At 45.1% G+C, this 14,923-nt stretch overlaps 1 protein-coding gene across 1 annotated transcript in view; it reads left to right on the top strand.

Moving 5' to 3' along the window:
* The first annotated feature begins 5,055 nt into the window (after nucleotides 1–5,055).
* glipr2l (GLI pathogenesis-related 2, like) overlaps nucleotides 5,056–14,923 on the top strand; it is a 45,614-nt gene continuing 35,746 nt past the window's right edge. The window contains exons 1-3 of the mRNA XM_080208583.1: nucleotides 5,056–5,145; nucleotides 5,225–5,333; nucleotides 5,542–5,645. Coding sequence (XP_080064709.1) covers nucleotides 5,133–5,145; nucleotides 5,225–5,333; nucleotides 5,542–5,645 — 226 coding nt within the window. The 5' untranslated portion in view covers nucleotides 5,056–5,132. The remainder of the gene's footprint in view (nucleotides 5,146–5,224; nucleotides 5,334–5,541; nucleotides 5,646–14,923) is intronic.

The raw sequence follows: 14,923 nt of genomic DNA, 5'->3' as shown, positions 1-14,923 counted from the left end.
ACTTGGTTATTCAACCCTGAGGAACTTGGCATGATTCATCGAGCATCTAGAATAACCCTGAACAAGGGGTTTTAGTGACCTATATATCCTGAGGGGCAAATGATGTAAGAAGTCTCACTATACCAGGTTAAAGTCCAATAAGTTTATTTGATAGTAAACACCATAAGCTTTCAGAACACACTGTTCCTTCATCAGGTAAGTGGAGAGTTCTGTTCAGAAACAGGGCATATAAAGGCATACACAGTTTACAGAATACTGATTAGAATGCGAGTCTTTACAGCTAATCTGCTATTCAAGTCTTAAAGGCGTAGACAATGTGAGAGGAGATGGCATTAAGCATAGGTTAAAGAGATGTGTATTGTCTCCACACAGGACAGTAAGTGAGATGTTGCAAGTTCAGGCAAGTCATGGGGGTTACAGATACTGCGACATGAACCCAAGATCCTGGTTGAGGCCATCCTCATGTGTGCGGAACTTGGCTATCAGTTTCTGCCCAGCAACTCTGTGGTGTTGTGTGTCATGAAGGCCGCCTTGGAGAATGGTTACCCAAAGGTCAGAGGCCAAATGCTGAAGTGTTCGCCAACAGAAAGGGAACAGCCTTGCCTAGTGATTGTCGAGCAGTGTTCATTCATTTGTTGTCATCGCATCTGTATGGTCTCCCCAGTGTACCATGCTTTGGGACAACTTTCCTGCAAGGTATCATGTAGACAACGTTGGCTGAGTTGCAAGAGTATGTGCCGTGTATCTGGTGGATGGTGTTCTTATGAGAGATGATGGCATCCATGTCTATGATCCGGCATGTCTTGCAGAGGTTGCTGTGGCAGGGTTGTGTGGTGTTGTGGTCACTGTTCTCCTGAGGGCTGGGTAGTTTACTACGGACAATCAGAACTCTCCAATCACCTGACGAAGGGACAGCGTTCCGAAAGCTTGTGGCGTTTACTATCAAATAACCCTGTTGGACTTTAACCTGGTGTTGTGAGACTTCTTACTGTGTTTACCCCAGTCCAATGCTGGCATCTCCACATCATGAGCAAATGATGGACAGAGCTGCAACCTGACTTAGCTGCAGTCTGGTGAGAGAGCTCTGGACTGAGCAGCACTCGGGGATGACCCCAGACAGAGATACACAAGGGAGCAAAATTCAAACAGAGGTGCAACCCAGTAAGGAAATCACAGGTGGGTCTGCACCCCAAACATAGCAGGCAGAGCCCCAGTGAGAGATAGCCCTGGGCAAAGCTGCACCCTGGGGAGAGAGCGCTGGGAGGAGCTGCACCCTGGGGAGAGAGCCCTGGGAGGAGCTGAACCTTGGGTTCAGGGGTATGGGGAATTACAAAATCAAAGGTAAAGGAGAGGGTATGAGTGCAGGTTAATGTTGAGAACATTCAACTAGTTACAGGAGTAGAGGGCTCAGGAGAGGTTAGTAGCGTTTCAACAAATCAGGTCCAGGTAAAGGCTGGCATAAAGACACTTTACCTGAATGCATGTAGCATTCGGAACAAAGTGAATGAGTTGATGGCACAAATTAGTACAAATGGGTGTGATCTAGTGGCCATTACAGAAACGTGGTTGCAGGGTGACCGGGACTGGGAACTGAATATCCAGGGGTATTAGACATTTAGGAAGGATAGACAGGAAGAAAAAGGAGGTGGGGTAGCTCTGTTAATAAAGGATAATATCAGGGCGGTAGTGAGAGACGATATAGGCTCTAAGGGGCAAAACGTGGAATCGTTGTGGACGGAGATAAGGAATAGTAAGGGGAGAAAGTCACTGGTGGGCATGGTCTATAGGCCCCAAAATAATAACTTTAAGGTGGGGAAGGCTATAAACAAGCAAATAATGGATGCGTGCAAAAACTGAATGGCAATAATCATGGGGGATTTTAACCTGCATATTGATTGGTTGACTGAAGTCGGAGGCGGTGGGCTTGAGGGAGAGTTTTTAGAATGCTGTCAGGATAGTTTCCTCGAACAGTGTGTTACAGAACCTACGAGGGAGCGAGTCATCTTAGATCTGGTCCTGTGCAACCAGACAGGTAGAATTAAGGATCTTGTTGTGAGGGATCCTCTTGGGATGAGTGATCACAATATGGTTGAATTCCTGATACAGATGGAGGGTGAGAAAGTAGGGTCCCAAACCAGTGTCCTCTGCTTGAACAGAGGGGAGTGCGATACGATGAGGGTGGAATTGGCTAATGTAGACTGGGAGCGCAGACTGGTTGGTACGGCAGCTGAGGAACAGTGGAAGATTTTTAAGGAAATTTTTCTCAGTACTCAGCAAAAATATATTCTGCTGATAAAGAAGGAGTGTAAGGAAAGGGATAACCAGCTGTGGATAATGAAGGAAATAAAGGAGAATATTAAATTAAAAACCGATGTGGACATACTGGCCAAAAATAGTGGGGAATTAGAAGATTGGGAAAGCTTTATAAAACAACAAAGAGCGATTAAGAAAGAAATAAAGAAAGGAAAGAAAGATTATGAAACGAAACTAGCTCAAAATATAAAAAATGATAGTAAAAGATTTTACAAATATATAAAAAGGGAGAGGGTGGCTAGAGTGAATGTTGGACTCTTGGAGGACGAGAGGGGGGATTTAATAGTGGGAATCGAGGAAATGGCTGAGACTTTAAATAAGTTTTTTGTGTTGGTCTTCACGGTGAAGGACACAAATAGCTTACTGAATATTAACGATCGAGGATTGGTAGATGGTGGGGTCCTTAATATAATTACTGTTACTAAAGAGGTAGTGCTTGGTAGACTAATGGGACTAGAGATAGACAAGTCCCTGGGCCCGGATGGAATGCATCCCAGGGTACTGAAAGAAATGGCAGAAGTAATAGCAGATGCGTTAGTAGTTATTTATCAAAATTCACTGGAATCTGGGGAAGTGCCCGCTGATTCAAAAACAGCTACTGTTATGCCGCTATTTAAAAAAGGAAGTAGACAAAAGGCGGGTAGCTACAGGCTGGTTAGCTTAACGTCCGTAGTTGGGAAAATGCTGGAATCCATCATTAAAAAAGAAATAGCAGGACACCTGGAAAAGAACGGTTTGATCAAGCAGATGCAGCATGGATTCTGAAGGGGCAGTCGTGTTTGACGAATTTACTGGATTTTTATGAGGATGTGATTAGTGCGGTAGACAGAGGGGAACCGGTGGATGTGGTGTTTTTAGATTTCCAGAAGGTATTCGATAAGGTGCCTCACAAAAGGTTGCTGCAGAAGGTTAGGTTACATGGAGTTGGGAGTAAAGAGTTAGTGTGGATTGAGGATTGGCTATCTAACAGGAAGCAGAGAGTTGGAATAAATGGGTGCTTTTCCAGTTGGCAGTTGGTGGCGTGCCGCAGGAATCAGTGCTGGGGCCTCAATTGTTTACCATTTACATAGACGATCTGGAGGAGGGGACTGAGTGTAGCATAACAAAGTTTGCTGATGACACAAATATGAGTGGGAAAGCAAATTGTGAGGAGGATGAGGAAAGTCTGCAGAGAGATTTGGATAGGCTGAGAGAGTAGGCGAGTATCTGGCAGATGGAGTATAATGTTGGCAAATGTGAGGTTATCCACTTTGGAAGAAATAATAGTAAAATGGAATATTATTTAAATGGTGAAAAATTACAACATGCTACTGTGCAGAGGGACCTGGAGATCGTTGTGCATGAATCGCAAAAACCCAGTCTGCAGGTGCAGCAGGTGATCAAGAAGTCGAATGGAATGTTGGCCTTTATAGCGAGGGGGATAGAATATAAAAGCAGGGAGGTCTTGCTGCAACTGTACAGGGCACTGGTGAGGCCGCAGCTGGAGTACTGTGTGCAGTTTTGGTCCCCTTAATTGCAAAAGGATATATTGGCCTTGGAGGGAGTACAGAGAAGGTTCACCAGGTTGATACCAGAGATGAGGGGATTAGCTTATGAGGAGAGATTGAGTAGATTGGGCCTGTACTCGTTAGAGTTTAGAAGGCTGACGGGTGATCTTACAGAGACATATAAGATAATGAAGGGGCTAGATAGGGTGGAGGTATACCGAGAGATTCTTTCCACTTAGAAAGGAAACCAGAACTAGAGGGCACAGCCTCAAAATAAGGGGGGGTCAGTTGAAGTGGCGGAGGCTACCTCGTTGAATACGTTTGTCACGGGTACATAGGTTTCTGATAGACAAGGGAATTAAGGGTTCTGCGGAGCAGCGGGTAAGTGGAACTGATCCACTTCACATCAGCCATGATCTCATTGAATGGCGGGGCAGGCTTGAAGGGCTAGATGGCCTACTCCTATTTCTTATGTTCTGGGGAGAGAGCCCCGGGAGGAGCTGCGCCCGGCGGGGGGAGCCCCGGGAGGAGTTGTGCCCTGGGGGGGGGGGGGAGAGAGCCCCAGGAGGAGTTGCACCCTGGGGGGGGGGGGGGGAAGCCCCGGGGGGGAGTTGCACCCTGGGGGGAAAGCCCCAGGGGGCAGTTGCACCCTGGGGGGGGAGGGGAGAGCCCCGGTAGGAGCTGCGCCCTCGGGGGGAAGCCCCGGGAGGAGCTGCACCCTGGGGAGGGGAGGGCCCCAGGAGGAGTTGCACCCTGAGGGGGGAGAGTCCCGGGGGGAGCTGCGCCCTGGGGAGGGGAGGGCCCCAGGAGGAGTTGCACCCTGAGGGGGGAGAGTCCCGGGGGGAGCTGCACCCTGGGGAGGGGAGGGCCCCAGGAGGAGTTGCACCCTGAGGGGGGAGAGTCCCGGGGGGAGCTGCACCCTGGGGAGGGGAGGGCCCCAGGAGGAGTTGCACCCTGAGGGGGGAGAGTCCCGGGAGGAGCTGCACCCTGGGGGGGGGAGGGGAGAGCCCCGGGAGGAGTTGCACCCTGGGGAGGGGAGGGCCCCAGGAGGAGTTGCACCCTGGGGGGAGAGCCCCGGGAGGAGCTGCACCCCGGCGAATTGAACCTTCCGAGAACCTGCATCATGAACTCCGCCAGCAGCCGCACCCCAGGCTGAGCTGCTGGCCGTCAGGCGGGGCTTGGACCGCTCTCTCTCTGTCTGGTCCTCAGTTCGGATAAGGTTGTTTCCTTTTCCTTAAAAGGCAGCGGCGGGAGGGTGAGGTAAGCGGAGAGTGAGTGAGCTCAGTGTATTGCAGCTCATTCACTCACTCAGCTTCTCTAGTAAGGAGCAAGATGGGGAAGTCAGGTTAGTGTAAGCACTTGTATTCCCATCATTGCTCCTTTGTTCATTCTTACATCTGTTATTTTTAAATTTACTATTTCAGCTTCTAAGGAGTTTTCCCGTGAAGTTTTAAAAACTCACAACGTTTACAGGAAGAAACACGGTGCTTCTAGATTGAAGCTATGCAGCAAACTTTGCAAAGAAGCGCAACAGTAAGTTCCTACCCCATTCTCTGCGCTGTTTGTGGATTCTCTGTTGGTATTGACTGTATTGTCTGCACTGTTTGTTTCTAGTGTGTTCTGCTGGTATTCACTCAGTATTGTTTGCATTGTTTCTTGGAACTCTGCTGGTACTGACTCTGTATCTGCACTGTTTGTTTTGGGAGGTCTGCTGGTATTGACACTCTCTTTCTCTCTGTAGGTACGCAGAGACTCTGGCTAGTACACGGGTCCTCAAACACAGCCCGGAATCTAGTCGAGGGCAGTGTGGGGAAAACCTTGCCTGGGCATCCTATGACCAACCTGGTTAGTGCAGTAACACAAGCAATGAAGCCTGTTATTTCATTTTTCACTATCATTTCGGAGATGATTTCATACTAAGTAGAGGCTGAAAACTGGGAGGTTATCCTGATATCCAAACTTAGCCACCTTTAGCAGCCCAGTTACCTCATATTGTTTTCCCCTGCTAGTTGTTTACTCATTTATTGCGACATGTTATCTGAAGAATGGGCGTGTGATTAGAATGATATATTACACAAGATGTCAAACACTGAGCACTGGAATTATATTGGGAGTAGTCAGATGGAGGTAGTCAAGTGGGGGTGTAGTTGGGGTAATTGGGTAGTTGCGTTAGGTGGCATTAGAGGCAGCTGGTGTTGTCAAGCAATTGGGAGTAGTGAGATTGGGTCAGGTTCAAGGGTAATTGGGTGATTAATGGGGCACAGATCATGTAATTACCCAACTTTTAGACTAGGTGTTAATTTGTCTAACAGTTCCTGGGTCAGTACCCCAGGTGGATACTGTAGAATGTCTGTTCTCCGACTGTAGCCCAGAGACACATTTCCAAATGGTCCCAGCAAACAGGGGAAATGTTCATTGCAAGTTTAAACTCCCTGGATAATTCCCATGTAGTCCACATGTCAGGACTTCCACAGGCTCCTCAGGCCTAGCTTTTATTGTATGTCTGGTCTCCAATATTCTGGAAAATTTGGCCCAATGATCCAGGATTCATTTTGGGATAGGCAGGGAATTGTTAGTACAAATTGAGTACCTTTCAACCAAATCTTCAGAGCTATTCCAAGTTTCAGGAGAGTTTCCAATTTTAGTTTTCATTGAGCTGTATTTTTGATTACTTGACAAATCTTAAATGGGATATAGAAAATATAAAGTTCCAGTTAACAAATTCTGCACAACACCCTGTTTATGTAAGTCTTGAATGCATTGTCATATTCCAGGATTGCCCATTTTTCCCACAACTCCATGTTCATTTCCATTTATTCAGGTTTCCACCCATGTCACAGCCCTAACCAAAATCACAAGTGAGACTCTTTGGGACTGAACTAACATTCCCTATTGTCCCCAACTTGTCTGTAATCTTTAACATGGCTGACCATGCCATTCTTTGATTTGATTTATTATTATTATTGTCACATGTATTGGGATGTCATGAAAAGTATTGTTTCTTGCATGCTATACAGACAAAACATACCATTCATTGAGTACATAGGGGAGAAGGAAAGGAGAGAGTGCAGAATGTAGAGTTATATAGTCATAGCTAGGGTGTAGAGAAAGATCAACTTAATGCAAGGTAGGTCCATTCAAAAGTCTGATGGCAGTAGGGAAGAAGCTGTTCTTGAGTCGGTCGTACATGACCTCAGACTTTTGTATCTTCTTCCTGATGGAAAAAGTTCCTTAATTATACTGGCTGCTTTTCTGAGGCAGTGGAAAGTACAGATGGAGTTGATGGGTGGGAGGCTGGTTTGTGTGATGGATTGGCTTCTTTCACAAGCCTTTGCAGTTTCTTCCAGTCTTGGTCAGAGGAGGTGCCATACCAAGCTATGATACATTTGGAAAGGATGCTTTCTATGATGCTTCTGTAAAAATTGGTGAGAGTTGTAGCAGACATGTCAAATTTCCTTAGCCGCTTCCTCCTCTAACCTCACTAATGCTGCTCCAGCTGGCTGGTACTGTGGATCTATTCCTTATTTGTCCATTTTTAGCCACAGAATTACCTGCAATTGCTTCTTAACCCACCTACACATTCTTATTTCTGGTACCTCACCCCCACAATGATCTATCCTTGGACACCTGTTTCTTCTCTCTATGCTGCCCCTTAGTGAGTAAAAAGTCTGACAACACCAGGTTTAAGTCCAACCAAGTTATTTGATAGTACGCTCGTACTATTTGATGTTTATTTGATAGCGTACTATCAAATAAATCGGTTGGACTTAAACCTGGTGTTGTCAGACTTTTCACTGTGTTTACCCCAGTCCAATGCCGGCACATCCACATCATGGCCCCTTAGTGAGTCATCCAAAACGCTACATTGTGTTCCAATGTTATTTGTGATACCCAGCTCTACCTCACCACCACCTCTCTCAGCCCCTTATTATTTCTGATTGGGATCCTTGCTTTTTCTGATATACATGACTTAGATCTTGGTCTACAGGGGACAAGTTCAATATTTGTGGACAAGATGAAATTTGGAAATATTTGTCAACTGTCGAACCTAAAAAGGACATAGACAATTTGGTGGAGTGGGCAGACAGGTGGTAAGTGAAGTTCAATATGGAGAAGTGAGTTGATGCATATTGGTAGGAGGAACATGGAGAGACAATAGAAAATAAGAGGTAAAATTCTAAAAGGGAGTGCAGGAACAGAGGGACCTGGGTATATATGTATATAGATCATTGAAGTTGCAGGACAAGCAGAGAGAGCAATAATAAAGCAAATAATGTTCTGGGCTTTATTAGTAGAGGCGTAGAGTACAAGAGCTAGGAGGTGATGTTGAACTTATACAGGACATTAGTTAGACCTCAGCTGGAATATTGTGTACAGTTCTGGATGCCACACTATAGAAAGGATGTGAACGCATTGAAGAGATTTACAAGAATAGTTCCAGGGATGAGAAACTTAGGTTATGAGGATAAATTGGCAAGGCTGGGACTATTCTCCTTGGAGGGAAGAAGGCTAAGAGGAGATCTGATAGCAATGTTCAAAATCATAAAAGGAGTGGATACGGACAAACTGTTCCTGCTCACAAAAGTATTGAGAACAAGAGGGCACAGGTTAAAAGTGATTTGAAAAAGAATTGGTGTGAGAAAAACATTTTCACACAATGAGTGATTTGGGTCTGGAATGCACCGCCTGGAAATGTGGCAGAGGCAGGTCCAGTTGAGGCATTCGAGAGGGCTGGCAGTCTGAAGTGTAGTTGTTTTAACACGAGAGGAAGACAGAAAAACTTAAGAGCTTAGATTAATACATACAATGATGATATTGTAATTGCTATTACAGATCATAAGACATAGGAACAGAATTAGGCCATTCAGTCCTCAAAGGTGCTCTGCCATTCAGTCATGGCTGATAAATTTCTCAATCCCATTATCCTGCCTTTTACCTGTAACTTTTGATTTCCTTTCCAATCAAGAATATAGCTGTCTCTCTCTTAAATACACTCAATGACTTGGCCTCCACAGACTTCTGTAGCAATGAATTCCATAGATTTACCATCCTCTGGCTGAAGAAATTCCTCCTCATCTCGGTTCTAATATCATCATTGTATGTATTAATCTAAGCTTTTAAGTTTTTCTGTCTTCCTCTCGCGTTAAAACAACTACACTTCAGACTGCCAGCCCCACCGTGTTCAGTAACCTCTCCCTGTCTGCTCTTCCTCTCAGCTTCACTGGCCATAGTTTCCAACTCCTCGGTTATTTCACTTGCTGACCTACTATTCTGATCCCCACCCCCTGCCACACTAGCTTAAACCCTCCTGAGTAACTGCAACAAACCTCCGGGATATTGATGCTCCTCCAGTATAGGTGCAACCCAAGCTTTCTGTACAACTCCTCTAGAGATCCCAATGGTCCACATCTGAAGACCTCCCTCCTACACCAGCACTTTAGCCACATTTTAAAAGGATGGAGGAGAATTTTAAAAGTGGAGTTGCTTTCAAACTGGCAGGCAATGTAGGTCATAAAGCACAGTGCTGATAGGTGACTAGGACTTGGTGTGATTTGTGTTGCAGGCAGCAGAGTTTTAGAAGAGTTTCATTACTTTGTAGGGTTAAAATGAGAGGCATGCCAAGACTGTATCCGAATGATCAAATCTAGAGGAAACAAAGGCATGAGTGAGGGTTTCAGCAGCCACTGAGCTAAGGTAGCAATTGGGCAATGTTACAGAGGAAGAGAATTGTGACTGAGATCAACTCAGCAATACCAAGGTTCCAAATGCAATACAAAGGCGTTGTGAAGGGTCTGGTTCAGCCTGCAGCAGTGCCAGGGAGAAGGAAGGAGAGGTTGAGAAGGAATGGGGTTTGTGGTAGGGACTTAGTCTTCCCAAAATTGATTTAGAGAAAACATCTGCTCATCACAGAATTATTACGGCGCATAAGGAGACCCTTCGACCCATCATGTTTAGTGCAGCTCTCCAAACAAACATTATGACTTTGTGCCTTTCTCCTGCCTTTTCCCCATACCACTGCACAATTCTATTCAAATATTCATCTCCTGCTCTCCTTGAATGCCTCAATTGAACCTGCCTCTGCCACATTTCCAGGCGGAGCATTCTTTACTCTGAGGCTGTACCCTCGGATTCTAGTCTGTCCTAATAATGGAATCATCTTCTCCAAGCCTTTCAGTCCAACAATGACTTAGTTGAGAGAGGGATAAGACTGGCAGTTTAACATTCTACGATTTAGATATTTCAGGTGTGATCGAGAGGGATGTAAAAGAGGTAGGGAAGTTGCGATACTGAATAGGGAGAATATCACAGCTATACTGAGGGAGGAACCTCGAAGAGTTCATCCAGCGAGGCCATATGGGTAGAGCTCAGGAAAAGGAAGGGTGCCATCACTTTGGGATTATGCTACAGGCCTCCCAACAGCCAGAGGGAGATAGACAAAGAGATATGTGCAAAGATTATGAAAAAGATGTAAAAACAACAGGGTTATTGTGGTGGATGATTTTAACTTAACTGACTGAGGCTGCCTTAGTGCTAGGGGCCGGGATTTATTCGGTGGATCCAGGAATATTTCTTGATGCAATATGTAAATAGTCCAACTAGGGATGAGGCCATACCTGGCATTGGGGAATGAGCCCGGCCAGGTGATCAAAGTTTCAGCAGGGGAGCATTCCGGGAATAGTGGTCATAATTCCATAAGTTTTAAGTTACTTATGCATAAGGATAAGAGTAGTCTTTGGGTAAACTGGGGGAAGGCTAACTACAACAATATTAGGCAGAAACTGGGGAATGAAGATTGAGGGCAGCTGTTTGGGGGTAAACCTGCTTCTGTTAGGAGGGAATTTTTAAAGGCCAGTTGATTAGAGTCCAGGACCAGCATGTTCCTGTGAAAATGAAGAACAAGGATGACAAGATTCAGGAACCTTGGATGACAAGAGAAATTCTGAGCTTAGTTGAAGAGGAAAAAGGAGGCATATGAAAGGTTTAGGAAACAGAGCTTTCAAAAAATATAAAGAAGGCAGGAAAGAACTTAAACAAGGAGTTGGGAGGGAAATGGTAGGTCCACTCAACTATGTATGGAGCTGGAGGAAGTGGGTGAGGTCCTTAATGGATACTTTGCTTTGGTATTCACAGAGAAGAAGGACATGATGGATGGTGAGTCTAGAGAGAGGTATGTTAATATTCTAGGGCAAGTTGATTATGAAAAAGATGTTGTTGTTTTGAAAAGCAATAAGGTAAGCAAGTCCCCAGAACCTGATGGGATTTATCCCAGAATATTGAGGGAGGAAATTGCTGGGGCCTTATACAAAATCTTTGTTTCCTCTTGAGTCATAGGAGGGGTCCAGAGGACTGGAGAGAGAGGCAAGGGAGGAAATTGCTGGGGTTTTGTGTGAAATTGTTGCATCCTGTTAGTCAAAGGAGGGGTCCCAAAGGATGTTGTTCTTTCCTTTGGAACAGGGATAATCTGGGAAATTTTAGGCCAGTGAGTCCTGCGTCAAATAGGGAAATTATTGGAGAGGATTCTTAGAGATAGGATTTACAGACACTTGGGAAAATATGAACTTATTAGCGAGAGGCAGCGTGGATTTATGTGGGGGAGGTTGCGACTCACAAACTCGATTTAAGTTTTTTTGATGAAGTGAAAAAAATGATTGAAGACAGGGCAGTGGATGTTGTCATCTTTGACAAGGTCCTTCATGGCAGGCTGATACAGAAGGTGGTCACAATGAGATTCAAGGTGAGCTGATAAGATGGATACAGAACTGGCTTGGTCATAGAAGACAGAGTAGTGGTAGAAGGGTGTTTTTCTGACCGAAGATCTATGACAAGTGGTGTTCTGCAGGGATTAGTGTTGGGATCCTGGTTTGTATTGTATATAAATGATTTGGATGGAGGAGAATGTAAGTAGTCTGATTAGTAAGTTTGTGCACAACACGAAAATTGAGGGAGCGGGGGATAGTGAGGGGGATTGCCAGAGGATACAGCAAGATATAGATAGCTTGAGGCATAGGTGGAGAAATGGCAGATGGTATTTAATCTGGACAAATGTAAGTGATGCATTTTGGAAGGTCTAATGCAGGAGGGAGGTATACATAAATGGCATAAGAAGCATTAACATACAGAGGGATCTAGGTGTACAAGTTCACAGTTCCCTGAAAGTGGCAATACAAAATGGATAAGATGGTTAAGAAGGCATATAGCATGTTTGCCTTCATCATTTGCAGCACAGAGTGTAAAAAAAAAATAGCATGTTATGTTGCATCTGTATAGAAGTTTAGTTAGGTCACATTTGGAATATTGTGTACAGTTTTGGTCACCACATTACCAGAAGGGTATGGAGGCTTTGGAGAGAGTACAGAAATGGTTTACTGGGATGTTACCTGGTTTGGAGGATATTAGCTATGAGGAGAGATTGGACAAACTTGGTTTGTTTTCATTTGAACATTAGAGGCTGAGGGGCCACCTGATAGAAATTTACAAAATTATGGGAGGCCTGGATGTAATGGAGTCTTTTTCCCATGGTAGAAATGTCAATTACTAGGTGACATATACTGAAAGTTTAAAGGAGATGTGAGGGGAAGTTTTTTTTTACAGAGAGGTCAAGTGGAATGTGCTGCCAGAGGTGGTGGTAGAAGCAGATATAATAGCAATGTTTAAGAGGCATGTTGACAGATACAGGAATAGTCAGGAAATACAGGGATATGGACCATGAAGAGGTTAAAGATCATGGTTTAGATAGGCACCATGTGTTGGTGTAGGCTTGGTGGGCCGAAGGGCCTGTTCCAGTGCTGTGCTGTTCTTTGTTCTTGTTTAAATCCTTTCATGGCCTCGTCCCTTCCTATCTGTGTACTCCTCCAGCCCTACGATCCTCTCCTGGTCTCTTGTGCATGTCTGATTCGAATTGCTCCAGCACTGGCTGCTGCACCTTCAGTTCTGGAATTCACTCCCTAGGCTGCTGTCTTTTCCTCTTTGTCCTTTAAAATGTTCCTTTAAAACTTAACTCTGTGACCACGCTTTTGATTATCTGTCCTAATATCTACTAATGTGGCTTGGTGTCCAGTTTTTAAAAATAATGTTCCTTATGCTATTTTACGGTGTTAATGGTGCTATAAAATGCCAGTTATCGTTTTAGCTGTCCTGAAATAGTAGGATGTGATTTCCACTTGAAATCTTCCGTATGTTGAGTTACTGATTCCAGTCCTGCTGATTTACTTAATGCTATATTTCTCTGCTCTTTTCACCTTCAACAACATGTCCGTTTGCTTCATGAACCCACTTGTTATTAGCACACTCAAGTATCTAAATTTAAGTAATATCTGAAAGTTGGAAGGGTTGAAGTTGTCATGTTGTTCTGTTGCAAAGATAATTAATTAACATGATACAGGATGTTACCAGGATTGGAAAATCGCAGCTGTGAGGAAAGATGGGGTTGCTCTGCTTGGTGTGGAGATGTCGGCTTTGGACTGGGGTAAAACAGAGAGAAATCTCACAACACCAGCTTCAAGCCCAACAAGTTTATTTGTAGCAAATGCCCCAAGCTTTCAGAACTGGCTGTTCCTTTGTCAGGTGAGTGGGGAGTTCTGATCACAAACAGGGCACAAAGACACAAACTCAATTTACGTGCATAATGATTGGAATGTAAGTCTTTACAGCTAATCAATTCTTAAAGGTACAGACAATGTGAGTGGAGAGAGCGTTAAACACAGGTTAAAGAGATGTGTATTTTTTCCAGACAGGAAAGTTAGTGAGATTTTGCAAGTCCAGGCGAGTTGTGGGGGTCACAGATAGTGTGACATGAACCCAAGATCCTGGTTGAGACTGTCCTCATGTGTGTGGAACTTGGCTATCAGTCTCTGCTCAGCGACTCTGCGCTGTCGTGTGTTGTGAAGGTCGCCTTGGAAAACGCTTACCCGAAGATTAGAGGCCAAATACCTGTGATCGCTGAAGTATTTCCCCAACAGGAAGCGAACACTCTTGCCTGGTGATTGTCGAGTGGTGTTCCTTCATCCACTGTTGTAGTGTCTGCATGGTCTCCCCAATGTACCATGCCTCGGGACATCCTTTCATAGAACATAGAACACTACAGCACAAACAGGCCCTTCGGCCCATGAGTTGCGCCAATCACATCAACACCTACCAATCTATAGACCTATCTATAACCCCCAATCCCATTAAACCCCATATACTCATCCAGAAGTCTTTTAAAAGACCCCAGCGAGTTCGCCTCCACCACCACTGACGGCAGCCGATTCCATTCACTCACCACCCTCTGAGTGAAAAACTTACTCCTAACATCACTTCTGTACTTTCCTCCCCGCACCTTAAATCTGTGTCCTCTCATAGCGACCATTTCAACCTGGGGAAATAGCCTCTGAGAATCCACCCTATCTATTCCTCTCAACATTTTATAAACTTCTATCAGGTCGCCTCTCAACCTTCGTCTCTCCAGGGAAAAGAGTCCCAGCTCCCTCAACCTAACTTCATAAGGCATGCCTCCCAGTCCAGGCAACATCCTTGTAAATCTCCTCTGTACCCTTTCAATAGCTTCTACGTCCTTCCTATAGTGAGGCGACCAGAACTGCGCACAGTACTCCAAATGAGGCCTGACAAGGGTCTTACAAAGTTGCAGCATTACCTCCCGATTCCTAAACTCAATCCCTCGATTAATGAAGGCCAGTACACCATACGCCTTCTTGACCACCTCCTCCACCTGCGAGGCCGATTTAAGAGTCCTGTGGACCCGGACCCCAAGATCCTTCTGCTCTTCAACACTACTAAGACTCCTGCCCTTGATGGTGTACTCGTTCATCCCGTTGGTTCTGCCAAAATGGATGACTACACATTTATCCGCGTTGAAGTCCATCTGCCACTTCTCCGCCCAGTCCTGCATCCTATCTATGTCCTGCTGCAACTTTTGACATCCTTCCAGACCATCCACAACACCACCGACCTTCGTGTCATCAGTGAACTTACTTACCCATCCCTCCACTTCCTCATCCAGGTCATTTATGAAAATGACAAACAGCAAGGGTCCCAGAACAGATCCCTGGGGCACTCCTGCATTTCTGTTCCTGCAGCATATCAGGTAGACAATGTTGGCTGAGTTGCAAGAGAATGTACCATGT

The sequence above is a fragment of the Carcharhinus amblyrhynchos genome, chromosome 2, assembly GCF_965287045.1.
Source record: "Carcharhinus amblyrhynchos chromosome 2, sCarAmb.v2.hapA, whole genome shotgun sequence".
NCBI classification, from domain to species: Eukaryota; Metazoa; Chordata; class Chondrichthyes; order Carcharhiniformes; family Carcharhinidae; genus Carcharhinus; species Carcharhinus amblyrhynchos.
The sequence above is the reverse complement of the archived record's forward strand: the minus strand, read 5'-3'. Positions and strand labels throughout refer to the sequence as shown.